The 21,918-nt window shown below is 33.7% G+C and overlaps 1 protein-coding gene across 2 annotated transcripts in view; it reads right to left on the reverse strand.

The window, feature by feature from the left end:
- Positions 1–1,463: 1,463 nt before the first annotated feature.
- The window catches only part of AGL (amylo-alpha-1,6-glucosidase and 4-alpha-glucanotransferase), a 79,439-nt gene continuing 58,984 nt past the window's right edge, over positions 1,464–21,918 (reverse strand). The window contains exons 28-34 of one of the 2 annotated variants that reach the window (XM_019919868.3): positions 18,100–18,235; positions 16,643–16,755; positions 15,564–15,775; positions 14,279–14,376; positions 12,412–12,499; positions 12,169–12,302; positions 1,464–3,931 (exon numbers count right to left, since the gene is read on the reverse strand). In XM_019919868.3, coding sequence (XP_019775427.2) covers positions 3,814–3,931; positions 12,169–12,302; positions 12,412–12,499; positions 14,279–14,376; positions 15,564–15,775; positions 16,643–16,755; positions 18,100–18,235 — 899 coding nt within the window. In that variant the 3' untranslated portion in view covers positions 1,464–3,813. Of the gene's footprint in view, positions 3,932–12,168; positions 12,303–12,411; positions 12,500–14,278; positions 14,377–15,563; positions 15,776–16,642; positions 16,756–18,099; positions 18,236–21,918 lie in introns of those variants that run through there. The other variant, XM_073810504.1, reaches the window with a different exon arrangement.

Raw genomic sequence — 21,918 nt, forward strand, 5'->3', positions numbered from 1 at the left:
AACAGCATCTAAGGATTTCCATAATCATGTGGGCAACTAATAATAGCCACAGCTTGACCTGTGGATGGATGGTGGCAAGAAGCATGAAGGTGAGCCAGAAGACTTCAGTCTTGAGGATCTTTCAAGAAGGATTTGTGGTAGGAAGATCAGGGATTGAGTTTTGGTCCAGTAATTTATCAGTCGTGTGACTTAGGGCAAGATGCTATAGCAATGTTCTCATACATAAAATGGGTATAATACTTCCAATATAAAATTGCCCATTATATGGTAGGGGCTCATAAATGTTTGTTAAATCTGAGTTTTTTATTCTGACTGGCAAAACAAACATTAGGAAGAATTTCAGCAATCTAAAAAAATAAAAATTGAATAAATGCAGACACTCTATGTTCTTAGAAGATTAAATACTGTAAATGTGAATTCCTATCAAATTACCTTACAGTGTTAAGTATAAGTTTAGTAAAAATGGTAAGAGAACACTTTTTGGACATGGAAAAGTACTTGAGAAGAACAAATAGGTAGGTATATAAAACAAGATTCTAAAAAAGGAGTAGGGAGAGAGAAAGACAGTGAGGAAAAGCTCTAACAAATATTAAAACAAAAATTATAATAGTTAAATGAGTGAACAGGCACAGATAACTTCAACGGTACATCCCAGAAGTACACCCTATTATTACATAAAATTCAATAATTTAAAAAAGGAATCACTACAAATCAAATTCAGTTCATGAATTTGGATATAACAATTTTGGAAGAAAAGCTAAGTAATGTCTCAACTCATATTGTATGCTGCTGTAAATAGATAAATATAAAACCAGAATATAACACAGAAACAAAAGTTTATTAAATTATTGGACAATTAAAATTTCAATTAAATTTTGAAGAGATAGAAGAGTTCACAAAGATAAACACTAAAAAATTTGATCAAAGGAAAATGAAAAGCTTTTGTAAGTTAAACAAAAAACCTCCAACCAATACCAGATATATTAAGAAATATATATTAGGAAAAAATTGTGTCAAAATGACAAAGTATCAGTATTACTTAATAATTCAAATCTCATACAAATGGAAAAAAAACCCAAAACCGAGCAACTTACTTGAGTTTATTATTTTGGCACATTGAGGATCTATATAAATAAGTTTGGCAAGTTTGACAAATTCACTCATACTCATGAAAGAAAGGTAAACAAAAAATTCACAGTAGCGTGAAAGATTTCAAGAAATACCTGGGGAATGTATAGCTGCTAACAGATCAGTTTGTACATCAAAAGTTAACTTTGCTTCTAATTTCAACATAGCTAATTAAATAAATTACCGAACAGCCTAAAATTCTTCTTCCTCTCTTTGTCCCCACACATCCTGCCAAAAGATAAAGCACCCAAAATAAGCAAGCCCTGAATAAATGGTAGTAGTCAGCATCAACAAATTAGTTAACTGGTAAATAATGGAATAAATGCAAAATATAGTCCTTTAGAAAAGATTTTTATTTTCTTGGCACACAGACATAAAAATGACATTTGCCTACTAGATAGAGCAGTTGAAGACATATCAGAAATGCATTGCAGTTCACATAGGTTATAATGCTCATAGACACGATGACAGGTCTCATGTTTCCTCAATTATCTTTGAAATGTATTAAATTATCACAGCATACTGGTTAAACTGGCAAACTTCTCAAGTTAAAAAGTAAGAATGATTTGAATTAATTAAGAACCAAGGCACAGAACCATTTTCAATATGTAATATAATGGTACCTCGTCCAACATCACTCAGGAATGAAGTATTCTATTTAAATGTTTTTTAGTCAACATTTATCCCTCTAAAGTCTAAAACTATTATTTTAACAACCTTTGATGAAGTAATGTGTAACATGCCTCTTAAACTTTAAAATAGGTCATGCAGATTATAACAATGTTCTTTCATTAATATTCCTAGTAAGGAATATGAATCACTTAATTTTCTACTGCAACACGATATCCTAAAAATTTACTGAGGTGGATATTTGCCCTACCATAGATAACCCAATATGGTTATGTATTTAAAATTGTCAACTTGTTTGACAATTATTTATTTGAGTTAATATATTCATTTACTTATTTATTTATCACATTTAATCATCAGCCAGCCATTGCTTCTTGCTTTTATATTTAACATATTTAATGTTGGTTTTCGGTTACTTTTCTTACCACTTTTAATATAGGAGTTAAATTAGAACAATAGAACTATGTGAATCTTTGATGACTAATGGTTCTGCCTCTCAAGGAAGGTCATTCTTTTTAACTGCACAGGTTAGAGAAGGTTATACATTGAGCAATAAAGAAGGAAGGGAAACTTGGAAATCAATGTGTTTATAGACAGTGGTCAGATTACTATCACAATGGTCGTTAAATCTGTAGGATTTAATCTGCTTTAGGTTGGGAAACCAGGAACAAAGCTAGTTAAAACTAAAGGAGGGTCGAGAATGGGTATTTGGTATCTGAAGCATTTTTACATTTTTACTACCCAGAAGTTTTAGCTTACTTGTTTTTCTTCTTTATTTTTACTCCTTCTTCAGAGTTAAGGTGGTTGGATATGTGACCTCTAGCTGAGAAGAGTGTTATTGCACCATTATTTTAACTATAAATACACAATTGAATAATGAAATGGATTTTTGCAACTATTTCCTTTCAACTGTAAGTATAATGATCTAATTTAAGAGCCTTCTTGAGACAAAAACAGACAGTAAAAAAAAAATTCATCTAGAAAATAAGTACTGTCAAAAAATGTCAAATCATATAAATGTTAAAAGCCTTTTTCCTTTATGACTTTTCCAGATTTAAGGTATGTTAAAATAACATGAAAAGCTTTTCAAATGATTATACTGAATTCAAGATAATTACTGAATTCATATCTCTATTTATATTATGTTAAGATTGTTCTCAATGTTAAACTTGTCAACACATTTTGGTTACTAGGAAACCAGTATAATACACTTTTACACACAAACTAAAAATAGTTATTAAGTTTTAGAAAACTAATATAGTATTTTTTGTCTTTAAAGTTCTCATAAACATGGCCAACAATTTGCGTTATGAAAAGGTAAACCATCTCATAGTAGGACACTGGCACTCAAGACTAATTTTATAAAACTGTTTTTAGAAGATAAATTCCTAATGCTTTGTGGTTTTTTCATATATCCTATGCATCATTAGCACAAGTAAATTATGTTAAATATACTGTTGAAATTCATTATATTAAAAACATGTTAATATATCAGTGAAAAAAATAAAAGCACATTATAAACATCTGTGCTCCAGTTATGAACATATATTGCAGGTGGACACTTCTATGATTCAGCATTCATTTAGTACCTATTGAATGCAGTGTGGAAGGTGCTAGAAATACCATAGTAAAAGTATTAATTAACCACAGCCTATTTGGTATATATTGTTACTGAAGAAAATATATACCACCATTTAAAGATACTTTTTCATTTCTTTCATTATTACATTCTCATATTTCATTTTCACTTATGTACAAATAGAAGATTACATGATTTTTTCGTTTTCAAACTCTGGATTTCAAATTATTGATTTTTCTAGGCATTTGAAGAATACTTCCTGAATTCAAAAGACAAACATCCTATTTAAAAAAAGAAAAAAAGAAAAAGAAAAACTAATGCTTTACAGTCTTACCTAAATTGGGCATCAGTATTATATGAATGAGATTTTAAGAATGACTTTAGCATGTGCAGATAAAGCATTTACATTACATTATTACCTTGCATTCAACAATAAAATTGATTGCATACTTAATGCAATCATATGCATGAGTCAACTATAAATCATAGAGAGTTTCAAGAATAGTAGCAATTGACCAGGCTTGTGTTTCACAGCTGAAAGGACAGTATTGGCCATTCTCGTTGGTCAGTTCTGGAAGTCCTTTCCAAGGGGATCTTAAAGAAAGAAAAGCCATTTTATGAGATATAATCAAACACATATCTTGTTGGATTAACAAAATAGGCAATACACCTGGGTGATTTTGTCTTCTCTTTTAGAAAACAATATGTACTCATTTACTACAAAATAAAACAGAATATCCTAAAGCTTATGTATAAAGAATTTAGATTGAAATTATTCTTTGATATTCAATCTTTTGGATTTAAGACTTTCAATTACAAAGGAATCCCTTTATGTATTAAAAACAGAGGAAACTACCATCCCAAGCAATATATAAGTATAGATACAAACATCCTCTCAGGCCTAATTTTATTTCTTTTGGAGTAAGTTTATGAGACTCAAATTGTAATTATGTGACTGTGTTATGTTTGATCTTGACAAAATTATAAAATGAATATGAAATGATGAAGAAACACTGGATTATGACTAGGAAAAGAATGCCAATTAAAAACAATCTAAATTTCCATACTAATTTCTCATTATCCTGAATAATAATACAGTTAGTATTTATTGTGCATTTACTGTGTTCTAATAATAAGTGCTTTATATACATTATCTCATTTAATGCTCACAGCAACTCTATAAGGTAGGTATCATAACTATTCCTATTTATAGTGGAGGTAAGAGAAGTTTATGAAGGCTAATGACTTGTTCCAGATCTCACTATCAAAACACAGCATTATTAGCATATCAAATTTATTCTTCATTTTGATGTAATCACTTAAATATGAAATGAAAATTTAAAAAAATACAGAATTCTGTAATGTTTCATTTTTTTGGTTCATCTTTTGTTTCATTATTATGCTTTGTAACTTACATATACTTTTCTGAAGATATGAAATATTTCATAATAAAAATGAAAAAATGATTCAATTAGGTAAATATGGCAATATTTTGAATAATAATTAATAATAATATCAGCTAGGTACCATATTTCAAAAAACTGTCATAGAGAAATAGAAAACATAGAAAACTTATTCATTTTCAAGTGTTCAAACTACTTCAGAGTAACATGTCAGATTACTGAAGTTGGGTTCCTGAGTATCTGTAATGGGCTAAATTGTGTCCCCCTCAAAATTCATATGTTGAGGTCTTAACCCTCAGTACCTCAGAATGTGAATTTATTTGGATATAGGGTTGTTGCAGATGTAACTAGTTAAGGTGGATCAGGGTGGGCCCCTAATCCAATATGATTGGTGTTCTTACAAAATAAGGAAATTTGGACACAAACATGAACACAAGGAGAATGCCATGAGAAGACTGGAATTATGCTGTACAAGCCAAGGAAATGCCAGAAGCTAGGAGAGAGGGCTGAAAGAGATCCTTCCCTAGTACCTTCAGACAGAACATGGTCCTGCAAATGCCTTGATTTCAGATTTCTGGCTTCCAAAACCATAAGACAATACATTTCTGTTGTTTAAGCCACTCAGTCTGTGGTGCTTTATTACAGCAGTCCTAGCAAACTAATATAGCATCAAAATTAAGAAACAAAACAAACTTACAGAACCATTAAATGCTGCTTATAATTGGATATGAACACAAGAACGTGGAAGATACCCATACTTGTATAAAGAAGTCCCCTTTCCCTTGCTTTCTGAAAAATTCATTCCTCAAGTCATTAGGTGGGACCAAGAAGGTCAGTAACTACAGTTGAGGAGGGAAGGAGAGAAGGGTAGCAGGAGTAGCACTGAGTAGAATGTTAGAGTCTAGGGGGTATGAGGAAGGAGTTCACAGCAAGGGTGGGGGTAGTCCAGAGCCCAAGTGGTGCAAGGAGAGCATCCATGCATAAGAGTGGCCTACATGGGGTTGTCAGGCCCAAGGAAGGTGAAGAGGGCATCTATGTCTTGTGGCACCCCAGCATGGGATATCAGAGCTAGAGCAGGGTGAGCTGGGTCCATGTGGTGGCAACAGTAGAGTATATGAAGCAGTAGTTTTTCAGACACTGAATATTAAGCAACAAAGAAGAATGATTCCTAAGAAATAAGAAAAAAATTGAAGTGAGTCCTATGATTACTATACCTTCCTGTCTTGAGAGAGCTTCTAGGATTTGACAAAGGGAGGGGAACCCAGGTGGATCCTGGCAGACTCTTTGAGCTGAAGAGATGGAATTGAGAGTCCAGAAAGACCAAGACAGCTAGAATTTTCAGGTCAGAGTACTAGAGATGAGATAACTGCACAAACAGAGAACTCTGGAGACATGTAAAGGGTCCCACTCAAGTATTCGCAGCATAATCATCAGCAAATACACAAGCGAAAACTAACCAAGGATGCGGAAAGAACCACCCAAAACTATTAGATGAAGTAGTACCTGCCATTCAGAGAGGGTCAGGAACAGTGCTTATTCCCACCAGGTAGATTTGAAAACTTTGTAATTTTAGGGAAATGGGATAGAGAACTCAGATGAGTGTTGACTCATTAGTGTAGACTAATTAGTCCTGAACTAAATGCTGTTCTGGTTAGGTCCAAAAAAAGTTAAAATCAAGTCCTGAAAAGATCAGGCTGTTTCCAAATAATTTAACTGCATTCCAAACTAAAGTTCAAGAATATTTTTATGGAAATACAGAAAAAAATCCAACATCCAAGAAAGTAAAATTTACATCTAGCATCCAATAAAACACTAATAGGCAAAGAATAGGATAATATTAACCATAATAAGAGAATATCACGAGTGAAACCAACCCAGAAATCAATTAGCAAACAAAGACATTAAAATAGTTACTGTAACTGTATTCCATATGTTCAAAATATTAGGCAGAGACATGGAAGATATACAAAAGACCCAAATCAAACTTCAAGAGATTAAAACTACAATGTATGAAATGAAAAATACACTGAATGAAATTAATGGCAAATTAGATATAAGGATGACAGCAGATTTCTTGTCAAAATAGTGCAACAACTTTAAAGTACTAGAAAAAAACTTGTCAACATTGAATTCTATACACAACAAAAACACCTTTCAAAAAATGAAGGCAGATACTTTTTTGACATACAAGAGCTTAAAGAATTCATCATGAGCAGACCTGATATAATAGAGGAAGTCCTTAGGCAGAAAAAAATGATACCAGATGGAAATATGGATATTCACAAAGAGATGAAGAACACTGGCAACTATGTATTTATATAAGACTTTTTTCTGTATTATTTAAATAACCTCAAAAGATAACTGATTGAAAGAAAAATATAACAATGTAGTATGGGCATTATAATATATGTAAAAGCAAAATAGATGACAATAATAGCATACAGGTCTGAAGGGAAGAAATGGAACTATACTATTTTAAGGTTCTTATAGTACACTTGAAGCGCTATATCTTCACTTGAAAGTAAACTATGGTAAGTTAAAGATGTATACTATACACCTAAAGCAAACATTCAAAAAACTGAAATAAGAATAGCTAATCAGCCAACAAAAGAGATAAAATGGAAATAAAATAATCAGTCTAAAAGAAGCAGGAAAAAGCTAACAAGAATAGACAGGATAAACAGAAAGCAAATAGCTTTATACTTAACCATATAAAAAATCACATTAAATGTAAATGGTCTAATCATCCCAATTAAAAGGAAGAGATTATCAGGCTGCATAGATAAATAAGACCCAATTATATGCTCTATGTATAAGAAACCTACTTTGAATATAAAGACACAAAAAGGTTAAAAGCAAAAAGATGGAAATATATATATCATTCTCACAACTAATCAAAAGAAATCTGGAGTTATAATAACTATAAATAGAGTATAACCTTTAAAAATTGTGAATCACTATATTGTACACCTGTAACATATAATATTGTACAGCAACTATACTTCAATTAAAAAAACAGATTCACACACAAAAAAAATCTGGAGTGCTTATATTAATATCAAACAAAGAAGATTTTGGAGCACAGGCATATTGCCAGTGATAAAGAAAGTCATTTCATAATGATAAAAGGGTCAATTCATCAAGAGAACATAATAATTCCAAACACTTATGCAACTAATAATAAGGCTTCAAAATACCTGAAGCAGAAACCTATACAACTCCAAGGAGAAATAGACAAATACATAATTGTAGCAGAAAATGCCAATACCCATCTCTAGGTAACTCACAGAACAAGTAGACAGAAAATCTGTGAGTACTTTGTATAACACTACCAACCAACTTGACCTAGTCAACATTTTAAGAACACTCCACCCAACGACAGCAGGAGGCACAGTTTTTCACTTGCAAAGAGTTTAGTGACCTAGTTAGAACATATTCTGCATCATATAATAAGTATCAATAAGTTTAGAAAGATAAGTCATATTAGATATATTCTTTGACCACAATAGAGTTAATTTTGAAATCAGTGACAGAAACATCTCTGGACAATTCCCAAATATTTGAAAACTAAATAACACCTTTCTAAATAACACATGAGTCAAAGGGGAAACCAAAGGGGAAAACAGAAAGTGTTTCAACTGAATTAAAAAAAAACACACAGCACATCAGAATTTTGCGGTATTGCTAATTTAGTACATAGTGGGAAATTTATAGCACTAAGTACCTATACTAGAAAAGAAGAAAGGTCTTTAAATCAATGACCTCAACTTACACCTTGAAAAAACAGAAAAAGACAAATTAACCTGAAGTAAGTAGAAGAGAATCATAAAAAGTAGAGTAGAAATCAATAAAATAGAAACTGAAAACCAATACAAAAAGAAAACCGATGAAATCAAAAGGTGGTTCTTTAAGAAGACCAATAAAATCGATAAGCCTCTAGCCAGGCAGATCAGGAAAAAAAAAGAGAAAATACAACTTATCAATATCAAGAATGAGAATATTGACATTACTACAGATTCTATAGACAATTTAAAAAGTAATAATGCACTTTATTTATTTATTTATTTTTTAACATCTTTATTGGGGTATAATTGCTTTACAATGGTGTGTTAGTTTCTGCTTTATAACAAAGTGAATCAGTCATACATAAACGTATGTTCCCATATGTCTTCCCTCTTGCGTCTCCCTCCCTCCCACCCTCCCTCTCCCACCCCTCCAGGCTGTCACAAAGCACCGAGCCAATATCCCTGTGCCATGCGGCTGCTTCCCACTAGCTATCTACCTTACTACGTTTGTTAGTGTGTATATGCCCATGACTCTCTCTCGCCCTGTCACAGCTAATAATGCACTTTAGATGAAACCATTTCTTGAATTGTGACTTTTTTTTTTTTTTTTTTACTTATTCTATCATTTATTGAGGAAAAAGTTTTACATATTAGGGTAAAGCAGTAGAAAGCAGTGACACAGAACTCCATCATTTCCAGCCTCATGTAGCCAAGAGAACAAGCCTTGAGGACTTAGTGGGGACAGTGCTGGCCATGCACCTCCCCACAGGTGACAAGTATTTTTGATCTATCTTTTCATTTAGTCTTGACAGCAAGTAATGAGATATTATTCTCATTTTATAGATGAAGAAATTTATTTCAGAGAGGTTAAGTAACTTGTTCAAAGTCACATGCAAAAATAAGCAGCAAGGACAGAATTTGAAATTCAATCTGAATCCAAAGCTCATAGTTAAAGCATATTATGCTATCAAAAGTAGCTACAGGAAACAGCAAGAAATAAAAATGGAAAGGTAGTTTGAGAAAAAATTGTGGGAATTAAAGAATTTGGATTTCATTCTGTAGCCAGTGGGGAGTTACTGAAGATTTTTAAACATAAGATTAAAATTGTGAGTTATATTTCCACAAGATTGATCTTGTTTGGGGTAATATGCCAAAATGGAGAAAAGAGAGTGGAAGTATGGAGGTTATTGCCTAGTCCACAGAAAAGGTTATGAGTTACAAATCAGGCATTGGCAACAGAAAGGAACACGGTGGGCTGTTAGAAGGAACAGAACTATAATCAAGTCTCAACAACTAACTGGATGTTCTGGAGAGGTAATGAAGTAAAATTTAAAAGTACCTGGGGTGTTTAAGCTTGCAGAGCATGAATAATGGTAATACTGTAACAAAGATGGGAACTATAGGAAGAAAAAACGTGTGAGAGAAAATGGGTGATGGCAGAAGGCCATCCGAGGTAACAAGTTTATCAGGTAGCTAAAAAGTAGAAGTGGAGTTTATGCAAGTTAAAAATTACCTGAAGAGTGAAGATGTGAAATTAGGTGAAATATAACAGAAGACAAGTCAGATAGAAAAGAGAGGAAGATCAAGGATAGAGTTTTGGAGAATGAACATATTTAGGTGCCAGGAAGCAAAGCCAGAAAAACAGTAAATAGAGCCAATAGTGTAGTGGTTAAGAGCACAGTCTGTGAAGTCAGCTTGCCTGGAGTTCAGTAAGAGCTCTACCAAATTACTTGCCATTTGACTTTGTATAAATTACTTAACTTTCTAAGCTTAATTTATAAAATAGAGACAGTAGCTCATATCTTGAGTTAGTATCTCGTCCGTGTTACATGTACTAATATATTAATCCTCAAAACAGTACCAGCACATCCATTTAAGATGAGGAAACTGAGGCTCAGAGAAGTTAAGTAACTTTCCCACAGCCACATAGCTAGTAAGTGGAGATGTGAATAACAATAATAGGATAATAATAATAGTAGTAGCTATTTTATATAGTTTTTTGGATGAAATGAGTAATGTTATATGAATGCATTTAGAACAATATCTGAAGATAGTAAGTACTCAATAAATATTATTTGCTATTATTATAGTTGTTACTATTACTAGGTTAACAAGAGAAACCTAATGCTGTGGCTAGCATAATGTTTTTCATGAAAAGAGGAAAGTAACAATGTCAAATACTATAGCCAGGTCAAAGAAGAGAACTGAAAGGAAGCCATGGGATCTGGGAACCAGAAAGGATCTTCTTGAGTGGCTTCACCAGAGTGGTGAGGGCAAAACAAAAGCCAGATTGTACGTGGTGATGACTGACTGGGTGTCAGAAAAGAAAAATAAATGAGGTTAATTGTATAGAAAATGTACTGAAAAGAGAACAGAATGATAAAACAAGGCTTGAGGCAGGAACAGCATGAAGGGACTTTATTTTAGGATAGGCTGCAGATATCTTTGTAGCTTAGGAAGGAGGGATCAAGTGGAATACCAATAAAGGATAACTATTTGACAAGGTCATGGAACAGGTAGGAGGTATGTGATTATAGGTAAAGTAGAAGAATCATCTCTGCAGTGCAAGATATTCTTACTCCTCATGGAAAAAAAGGAAGAAAGAGAAAAGCAGTGCAAATATTGAGAAATACTTTGGCCAGTAAAGGATGGAATATAAGAATGTTCACATCACACAGACTTCAGACTTAATCTCTAGATGAGGCAGAAGTGTGACAGGATTAGGGTTTCTGTGACTATACTTAAGCTAATGAAAATAAACTTTAAATAAAAAGAAAAATTTTGACAACATTCATGTTGCTAGATGGAAGTCCCTCATGTTCTTATAATAGAGGAGATAAAACTATGTTGTTTATGTGTATTTATGCATAATTATTCTGAGCAATAAGATGTACATATATCTAGGTTTAATCTAGAACTTGTGAAATTAAGATACCTTTTGACTGAGTTATATCATCTTATAAAGACACATAACTCTGATACTATTTATCTGCTAATAATTAGGACAAAGGAGGTGACAAATGGGTTTGAAATAGTCAAAACACCAACACTGATATTTTAATTATAATGAAATCATTTCTGAAGATTATTTATTGATATATCTTTAAATCAGTTAACTCAAAAGGCCCAGGCTGAGACTTTTAGTTTTTGTATTTATCCTGTGCTAACCATACCCAAAAATATCAGCTAAATTTTAAAAACCAAAGACTATTCCACCACATGTATAAATCATGCAATATCAAGTCTTTAAATTAAATAACAACCTAAAATAATTAAAAGAAGGTGAAAATTACATAGAACTTGTGTTAAAGAGTAAAGCTTTCAAATTTCACATAGAATATACTGAAATGAATTCTAAGGAAATGCCATTTACTAGCTAATAAATAGACTAAACATTAATTTTTTTTTTTGCGGTACGCGGGCCTCTCACTGTTGTGGCCTCCCCCATTGCGGAGCACAGGCCCCAGACGCGCAGGCCCAGTGGCCATGGCTCACGGGCCCAGCTGCTCCGCGGCATGTGGGATCCTCCCGGACCGGGGCACGAACCCGCGTACCCTGCATCGGCAGGCGGACCCTCAACCACTGCACAACCAGGGAAGCCCCTAAACATTAATTTTGAAAATTATATGCCCTGACGACTTACCTCTCAAGATGAACATAATGTCGAGAAAGAACATTTTTAACCAAAAATATAGTCTTTGAAGTAATCTCGGGACCCATCAATTTGGAAAAATATAATTTCGCACGAAGAAAATACCCAACAGGCCACAGCCACTCCTGAAAAAGATAATTTAAAAGTGAAGGAAAAAAAAGAGCTGTGGATATCAAAAATTATTTGAAAAATAACTTTAATTGAAAACTCAAAGAAGAAAAATTAAATTCTTACAGGTCCTTGGTGATAATTGAAACCTTTAGCAAGACTGTAGTTGTCGTTGTCTAAGGCATTGTCATAAGTTCCACAGTAAACCATATCACTGCAAAATAATTGAAATTTAGGTTAAAAAAAGATCAGGCATTACACAGAAAGCATTAGAAAAATTTCCTAATAGCAAAGGTAAGAACTAATCAAATTATTTTGTTTTCCAATCTCTAGACTAAAGCTCATCATCCATTTAACCTTAAATTAGTATATACTGAATTCAGAATGTGTTAGGGAATGATTAAGAAACACTTACTGCCTAATACAAAAAATATAAAATATTCAGATATCTTGCCTTCAAGGAGGCACTAAATATTGGTTGAATTTAATTATTTCACTAGGCCTCTAATATACTTATAACAATTAAAATATACACAGAATAATTTGAATTAGTAAACATTAAAGATAAGGTTTTATTAATTATTATATATTGGAAAGATGTTTTTTAAACTTCTCCATGAAGTTATTTTAAAATTAAGTAAATTTGGTACATTACTAGATTATAAATAGCAACTAAATGCACACAATTTACACATACTTACAAATTAAAGTTACAAACACTGCAACATTTAATACAAGACAGTTATCGACACTCTGTTTAATTAAATTATTACTTTTTTTTTTTCTTTTAGTGAGATAGAACTTGCAATGAGTAAGCTTTTACTGTGGGTTTTAGTTTTGACCAGTGATTCTTAACACCTCTGAAAATATTGAGAATACTTTAGAATGCAGATAAATACACACATATAAAATTTTGCATCTCAAGACTGAAATGAGTACATAATAAGTCAGGAAAAATCTACAAAGGTAAAGGTACTACAAAAATGAGGATCTCTCATACATGAAAGAGAAAGCAAATTGATGATGGGTATCAAGCTTTAAAGCAAAAAAAGTAGAAGAAAAACAGAAAGGTCATTAGAAACTCAAAAAAAATTGAAAAAGAGAAGAAATACAAAATGAGATAAACACATAATCATAAAAACAAAAATATTTATTGGTTTCAGTAAAAATAGTGGTGTAATTACTTAGAGAGGATGGAAAGGGTTTGTGGCAAGGTAAGGACAGAGTTAAATCCTCATCTGTCATCACAAGCAGTAAGCAAATAATGTCTAATATTTAAAAGACTCAAGAAACAGGTGCAAACACATACCATTTAGAAATATGGAAGGAACTACTACGAGCAACAATTTAGAAAATCAAGGTTGTCTCTGAGGAGACAATACATCTATATTCCCAATGTTAATGATAATCATGTATGACTTTTACAGTCAGAAAAAACAGGCATTAGAAAATATTCATGACATATTAGTTTATAAAATTAAAATTTTTTTACTGATTATTGAATATAGGACAAGCCAAAGGCATTTTGAACACTGATGTTTAATGAAGATACAAAACGGATTTTTAAAAATTCAGTTTGAATGCAATTTTAGAGATTTTATTGATAAGCAAAAAAATTATGGCTTGATGCAATAAAATATCCACAACATGGGGCTTCCCTGGTGGCACAGTGGTTGAGAGTCCGCCTGCCGCTGCAGGGGACACGGGTTCGTGCCCCGGTCCGGGAAGATCCCACATGCCGCGGAGCGGCTGGGCCCGTGAGCCATGGCCGCTGAGCCTGCGGGTCCGGAGCCTGTGTTCCGCAACGGGAGAGGCCACAATAGTGAGAGGCCCGCGTACCGCAAAAAAAAAAAAAACAAAAACAAACAAAATATCCACAACATTCTTAATACTTATACTCTAACTTACTCTGGATCCAAAGTTTTCATGCCAATATGAATATAATTGTATATTAAGTATAATATGAACAAAATTCTTACTACTTATAACTTACTCTGGATCCAAAGTTTTCATGCCAAGAGGACCAAGCAATTTTTCTCCTGCAATCTCCAAAGCTTTCCATGCTTTTTCTGTAGTAAAGAGCTCAGGGGCCTAATGAGTGTTAAAAACAAATATACAAACTTTTTAAGATCACAGAAGAATTAGTGTCCACCCACTTTGGAAAATAGACTATAAACTTGGAAAATAACGAAAACTTTAAAAATACAGTGCCGGTCAGAAATCAAGTGCAGATGCCTAATCAGACCTAATCCTATCAGGCCAACTTGGAAGTGCTGATCTTGGCCTTAGAGGTTAGGAAAGCTGTTTGAGGTGATTGTTTCCTTGTGTCACTTAAGAAAGTATACTAGCTCCAGAATGAAGCTGTCACAGCTACAGTGAAGGCAGAACACATTTAAACCCATATAATTCATTCTTTAGAAGATTTACAATAGCTTCCTTTAAGTTCATCTGGAACTCATTTTTTGCTTTTAGGGTCATAATATAATACAGAAGGATTTGCACGAGTAAATTTACTTGTGATGTAGAGAAGGAGAGAAAGCATTGGTGACTAAGAATCTGCATTAATTTTAAATGTTAAATGAAATCAAATGCACACTGAATCAAAGCTACCATTATGTACCTTAGTATTTTTTATTCTACTATAATTAATAATACTACATTTAATACTCTTTTTGACAAAGTGGCAACATCTAGGCGGGCATAGAAGAACACCTACCTTCTCTATTTTACTGTATTTTTAGACTAGGTATAGGGAAAATAAGGAGAGTCTAGAATTCTTGGCTAGACAGAACTCATTAGTGCAATACAACAAAGAAAACGTAATGTGAATTGAAGCTACCCATATTAGTTCATTAGTCCAGATGTTTCCAACTAGTGTGCTGAGGCACTGGTCATGGCACAGGTGTGCTGAAAGACAGATGCCCTCTGCTTTCAAGACAGCTGGGTAGGGCCTGGGGCTAACTGAAGCAGCTGGATCTGGCAGCGACCTAATCCATTTGGGCCAGCGTGCTGTACAAATATCATCATTTTCTATGTGTGTTATTGAGAAGAACTTCATTAGTCATCATCCATTATTTTCTATTTTTTGACACCAAATGTTATAGGTTAATGGTGATATGCATAATGCTTTATTCATCAGAAAAGACCATATAAAACTAGCTGGTGAACAATGCACTTTTTAGCAATTCAATGAATTTGAAAACAAATGGGAATAAAGAACTAAATAAACCCTATCATAACATTTTTGAAATTTGGAAAGAACAGAACAAATCACTTACCACAACCATTGCTATGGTAAAATTAGGCCTGAGCTGGTAGTCACACCAAGGGCTTGAAGCTCCATAACTATCTTTGTATATGCCACGTTTATGCACCAGATTAGAATGCTTTTCATTGACATCGGAAGGGTCTTCTGACACATAAAATAACTTTTCAAAGTTATCTTGTATTTTTCTGTTCCATTCATCATATGAGACTCTCACAACTTTTCCTGAAACATTACAAAAGACTTGGTAGTTTTAGGCATTCAAAGAAACCCATACATTTAGTTACAGCTAAAGAGTAATATTTAGTCAATAAATTATCCACTTTTTAAAACTGTCAGGGCTTTTTGAAGAACACTACCCAGAAATTAAAAATTATCTTTCACTGTATTACCAAAAAAGGATTAGACTCTAACAAATGATCCCAGATCATTTGTCTTTGTTTGGATCACTCTTACATTTGATAAAATTATCTTTATTGAGCACTTGAAAGGAGGCTAGTTTGAATTGAGAGGTGCCAGAAGTATATACTGTATTTATATATATATATATATATATATATTTATATATATATACTGCATTTCAAAGACATAGTACTCCCCAAAAGAATGTAAAATAATTCATGAATAATTTCATATTGATTATATGTTGAAATAATATTTGGTATATATTGAGTTAATAAAAAATATAATGATAATTAATTTTACCTGTCTCTTTTAACTTTTTTAAAATGTAGGTACTAGAAAATTTTAAATATGTATGTGACTTAAATTATATTTCTATTGGACAGCACTGCTCTAGAAAAAGAGAGGTAAAGATTTCATAATTGTTCACCAAAACTTGACTTGCTCACAGTCATACTGAGGAAAAAAAATAAGTATGATGCTCTTCATATCTCAGTTCAAAGTTGCTATAAAAATATGGTTAGTAATCAGGTTTGTTACAGTTTTCATACTAGTAAATTAATGGTTTGTCTTTCCCCTTAATCTTAAGGGTTTTCTAATACTAGTTCGTTGAGTCACATGATGATTACGTAGGTTAAGAATATAGACAGTACATTTGGAGTTTCTTTGTAAACAAAAGAAACAGCTTACCATGTCTTTTTACTGTAACTTCATGATAAGGAAAAATATTTTTTTGGGATAATTCCAGCAACCAGCGAACAGCAGATTTACTCAGGCCCACAATTTCCACAGCAGACCCATCTCTAAAATTAAAAATAAATTTTACTCTGTGACAATGAGTAAATTAAGCACTATCTAAAGAGCATTCAGGGACTTCTCTGGTGGTGCGGTGGAAAGACTCCACGCCCAATGCAGGGGGCCCGGCTTCAATCCCTGGTCAGGGAACTAGATCCTACATGCATGCTGCAATGAATCAGAATTCGCATACTACAGCTAAGGAGCCCGCGTTCCGCAACTAAGGAGCTGGCGAGCTGCAACTAAGACCCGGTGCAACCAAATAAATAAATAAATAAATATTTTTTTTAAGAAAGGGCATTCAAAAAACAGCTTTGAAGAATTATATAACACATTATAAAAATGACTGTCTATAAAAAAATCCTCACTTTATAGGAATGTGCACTGCATATATAAGAAATTGTGATTCACTTTGCTATACAGCAGAAACTGACACAGCAGTATAAAGCAACTATACTCCAATTAAAAGAAAAAAGAAATCATTCCTCTTATTACTTTGCCATTGCTTACCAACTTAATGTATTTTAAAAAAATTCTATGAAGTAGAATAGAGATTATGGAGTAAAAGGAGATAGCTGCTGGAAAAAGGCAGAAGTAGGAGTCAGAGAATACTGAGATAGAGTTCCAGTGAAAAAGATAGAAAATACGGGATACTGAATTGAAGAAAGTCAGGGAACGTAAACATCATAATTTGAAAGCTCATTTTTAAGGAAAATGAAAGGGAAGTATAAGATCTAATAACTCACCAAAATAAACAGGTTTTTAAAAGAATTTGTAAAACATGTAATGACAACTACTATTCAATAATTTTTTTTGACAATTCTGATTGAAGATAAAATTTGGAATAAGAAAATAGTTTCTCAGACTTGATATTGTAGTAAGAACTTGAAATCATAAAAAGAAATGATGGGATAAAAGATTTAAAAATTAAGGGGAAAATGTTCAGAAAGTGAAAGGATTTCATAAAAGACAGGACAACTGGTTGTTTTCTATATTTACAAAAGATAATAATAATGAAATACTTACAAAGAAAACACTTCATGTTATAAAGAAATGTCTTAACTATGGGGATAATAAGTCATAAAACTTTCCTTTGAGGTGCCTGCAGGTAGTCAACCCATGAGAACGTCCAGAAGAGAACAGATAGCTTTACTTGATGACTTATATCAAGAGGATTGTGTATGTGTATATTAGGGGAGAGAAAAGGAGTGCGTGGAAGGGGAAGTAGGGGAAAGGAAGGAAGATTTTGACTGATTTAACATGAAGATTTCATGGTTAATAGAACAGAAGATTCCACAAGTATGTAGTTTTACAAATGATATAACTATATAAGCACTAAAAATAAACACTACCTTGGAGTGGCTGGGATTCCTTTGTTTCTAGCTCTGTCACTTTCTCCCATTTTATCCATCCATGTACCACAATTTAAGCGATTTCCTCCATAAACAAATCCTGTTTCTTCATCAACCCCTGCAGTTATATTAAAACCTAAAAAAGAAAAATAAAACATTTATAAAAATATAATAAATTAGGACAACTACTCTAGAGAGTAATCTGGTAATACCTTAAAAGTTGAAGATGTGCATATTCTACCACATAATAATTTCGTTTCTAGACATACACTCTAGAGAAATGCTTACCTATGTGAACATGGAGACACATACAAGAATATACATTGCAACACTGCTTGTAATAGCAAGAAAATAAAACTGCTGAGAAGAGGAACAGAAAAACCCTAGTCTAGTTATATAATGGGAAACTCTATACCATTTAAGATTAATGAACTACATAAAGCAAAATGGATAAATCAGAATGACTGAGTAAATAAGTTGCAAAAGATATGCATAATAAGATGCCTTTTCTGTAAAATTTAAAATATAGATAATACTAACACATATAACCATGTATGTCTATATGGCTATGTCTAATATGATAATATTTGTATAAAATTAGAAAACATAAAATACATAATATACATTATACAGTATATACTATGATATACTGAATATATGCTACATTATATCATACATAATTTACACATACTCAAACACACATAAACACACAAAATACAAAAATATACATGGAAATAGTAAATCCTGATTATAGGATGGTTGTTAATTCTAGAGAGTGAGGGAAGAGAAAGAGATAGAGATGAAACTTTAGTGGTATCTGTGGTGTTTTACTTCTTTTCAAAACAAAAGAGAATGATCTGAAGAAAATCTAGCCAATTGTTAATATCTGTCTAATTTCAGTTCTAGGTTCAAAGCATAATTTACATCATTATCTGTATGTTGAGATATTTCATAATTAAAATTAAAAATTTAAATAACTCAGAGATGATGAACACAGATGCAAAAATCCTCAACAAAGTATTAACAAACCAAATTCAACTTGAAAAAGCATATACCATGATCAAGTGGGATTCATCCTAGGGATGCAAGGATGGTTCAATATTCATAGATTAATCAATGTGGTATCTACACATCGCATTAAAAAATTAAAGAATAAAAATCATATGATCATCTCCACAGATGCAGAAAAAGCTTTTGACAGAATTCAACATCCATTTATGATTAAAAACTCTCAGCAAAGTGTGTATAGAGGGAATGTACCTCAACATGATAAAGGCCATATATGAAAAGTCCACAGCTAACATCATACTCAATGGTGAAAAGTTAAAAGCTTTCCTGCTAAATTCAGGAACAAGACAAGGATGCCCACTCTCACTGCTTTTGTTCAGCATAGTATTGGAAGTATTGTAAACCACAGCAAACAGACAAGAAAAAGAAATAAAAGGAATCCAAATTGGAAGGGAATAAGTAAAACTGTCACTGTTTGCAGATGACATGATATGATATACAGAAAATCCTAAAGACACCATCAAAAGATGACTAGCGTTCATCAATGAATTTGGTAAAGTTGCAGGATACAAAATTCACATACAGAAATCTGTTGTGTTTCTATATACTGATAATGAACTATCGGAAACAGAAATTAAGAAAAAAATCTCATTTACAACTGCATCAAAAAGACTAAAGCACCTAGGAATGCATCTAACCAAGGAGGTAAAAGACCTGTACTTGGAAAACTATAAGACATTGATAAAAGGAATCTAAGATGATACAAACTAATGGAAAATATACAGTGCTCATGGACTGGAAGAATTAAATTGTTAAAATGACCATACTATCAAGGCAAATTACAGATTCAATGCAATCCCTATCAAAATACCAATGACATTTTTCACAGAACTAGTTCTAAAATTTGCATGGAAACATAAAAGACCCCAAAGAGCCAAAACAACTTTGAGAAAGAAGAAAAAGATTCCCTTCAATGGGGAATCAAGATGGCAGAGTAAGAGGATGTAGAAATCACCCCTCTTCCCAAAACACATCAAAAATATATATACATTTGGAAAAATTCTCATGGAAAACTAACTGGAACCTGGCAGAAGAACTCCTTCACAACCAAGGCTGCAAAAATTATTCCCATGTAATCAAGTAGGATGAAAAGAAAGGCATTGGGTTGGAACCTGTGTCCCTGGGAGGGGAATAAGGGAAAAGGGAGATCATATGGGCAGACACTCACCCTGGGAAGTGAGTGGGTAGAGCCACAGACTGGGTGTCCAAGTTCTAGGGTCCTATATGGAGAAGACAAGTTCCCTTGGCTGTTTGGAGAACTCCTGGGACAGACAGAATGGCTTGAGAAGCCCAAATTCCACTTGTGAGGAGTATGTGGGTGCTGGCTTTCCATAAGACAGGGTGAAGAGAGAGGGCTATCCTAGTGGCTATTGCCTCCTTTTGCTCCCCAATCTGAGCTGAGTAAACACCATGGCCCCACTCACTCCATGCCACAGCTTGGCACTGGATTTATGGCAGCCAGGTCCTGGGAAAAGACTCCATGCAGGGACACAGAAGGCAGTCTGGGGCCCTGGATTGTGGTCCAGGTAGGGTGGCAGTGGCCATTGTTGGCACTTACTCAAACAGTGCCAGAGAAGCAGCCCGGATTTCTGACAGGAGTGAAGCTGCTTCAATTCCCACAACCACAATGCCATGAATCCCAGTGCCAGCTGAGTGAATGCTTCAGCCCTGCCTACTCCAGGCCATAACCTTGCACTAGATCTGGGACAACTACAACAGGGGAAAAAAATGTGACCTTGGACTGTGTCTGAGTGGATGCCTACACAGGCAGCACACTGGAACTCTGTAAGTGTATGAGCCCCACTTATTATAGCACCCCCCCCCCCACCTCTGGGGCAAAGGCCCCAGTGTGGGGAGAAGGAAAAATACACACTTAAAGGGAACAGAGCCAACTCGAGCCTGACCGTCAGGACAGCTGCTCCAGAAACTTGGGAGCAGACCCTGACCCTGAAAGGGCAGTGACTGCCACTGAGCAGAGAAGAAATCCCACCTCACACCCTGTGTAGGCTCCAGCTCCTACAAGACCAGCTACACCCCATATCAAGGTGATAGTGGCCAGTACACCCTGAGGAAAGGCGTGGCTTGTGTCCACAACAAATCCAGCCCTCACACTAAAGATATTTGGCACGTGTAGTCCACACAGGGATGCCCTCACATAAAAACACACTTTCAAGACCATGATTATAACTGTTTCACCTAAATTCATAGAGACAGAGAAAGTTAAGCAAAATGAAATGGTAAAGAACTCCCAACTGAAAGGGCAAGAGAAAGCCCCTGAAAAAATAAATAATGAAACAGAGATAATCAGCCTACCAGTGAGTTCAAAAAGTTAGTAGTAATGAAAATGCTAACTGAATTAAGAAAGAGAATTGATCTAAGCATGGGATCATTTTAACAAGGAACTATAAAGAAGACCCAATAAAGAAGAGATAATTCAATTTCTGAGATAGAAAACACTTGAGAAGCAATGAATAACAGACTAAATGACACAGAAGAATGCATACATGATCTGGAAGATAGAATAATGGAAATCATCCAATTAGAACAGCAGACAAAAAGACAAATGGGAAAAAAAAGCAACATATGAGATCTATGTGCTAATATAAAATGTGTCAATATATAGGGGTTCCAGAAGGAGAAAAGAGAAGGGGATCAAAAATGTATTTGAAGAAATTATGACTGAAAACTTACCAAACCCAAAGAAGGAAACAGATATCCAGGTACAGGAACACAGAGGGTCCCAAACAAGAT

Source organism: Tursiops truncatus, chromosome 1 (assembly GCF_011762595.2).
Source record: "Tursiops truncatus isolate mTurTru1 chromosome 1, mTurTru1.mat.Y, whole genome shotgun sequence".
Lineage (NCBI taxonomy): Eukaryota > Metazoa > Chordata > Mammalia > Artiodactyla > Delphinidae > Tursiops > Tursiops truncatus.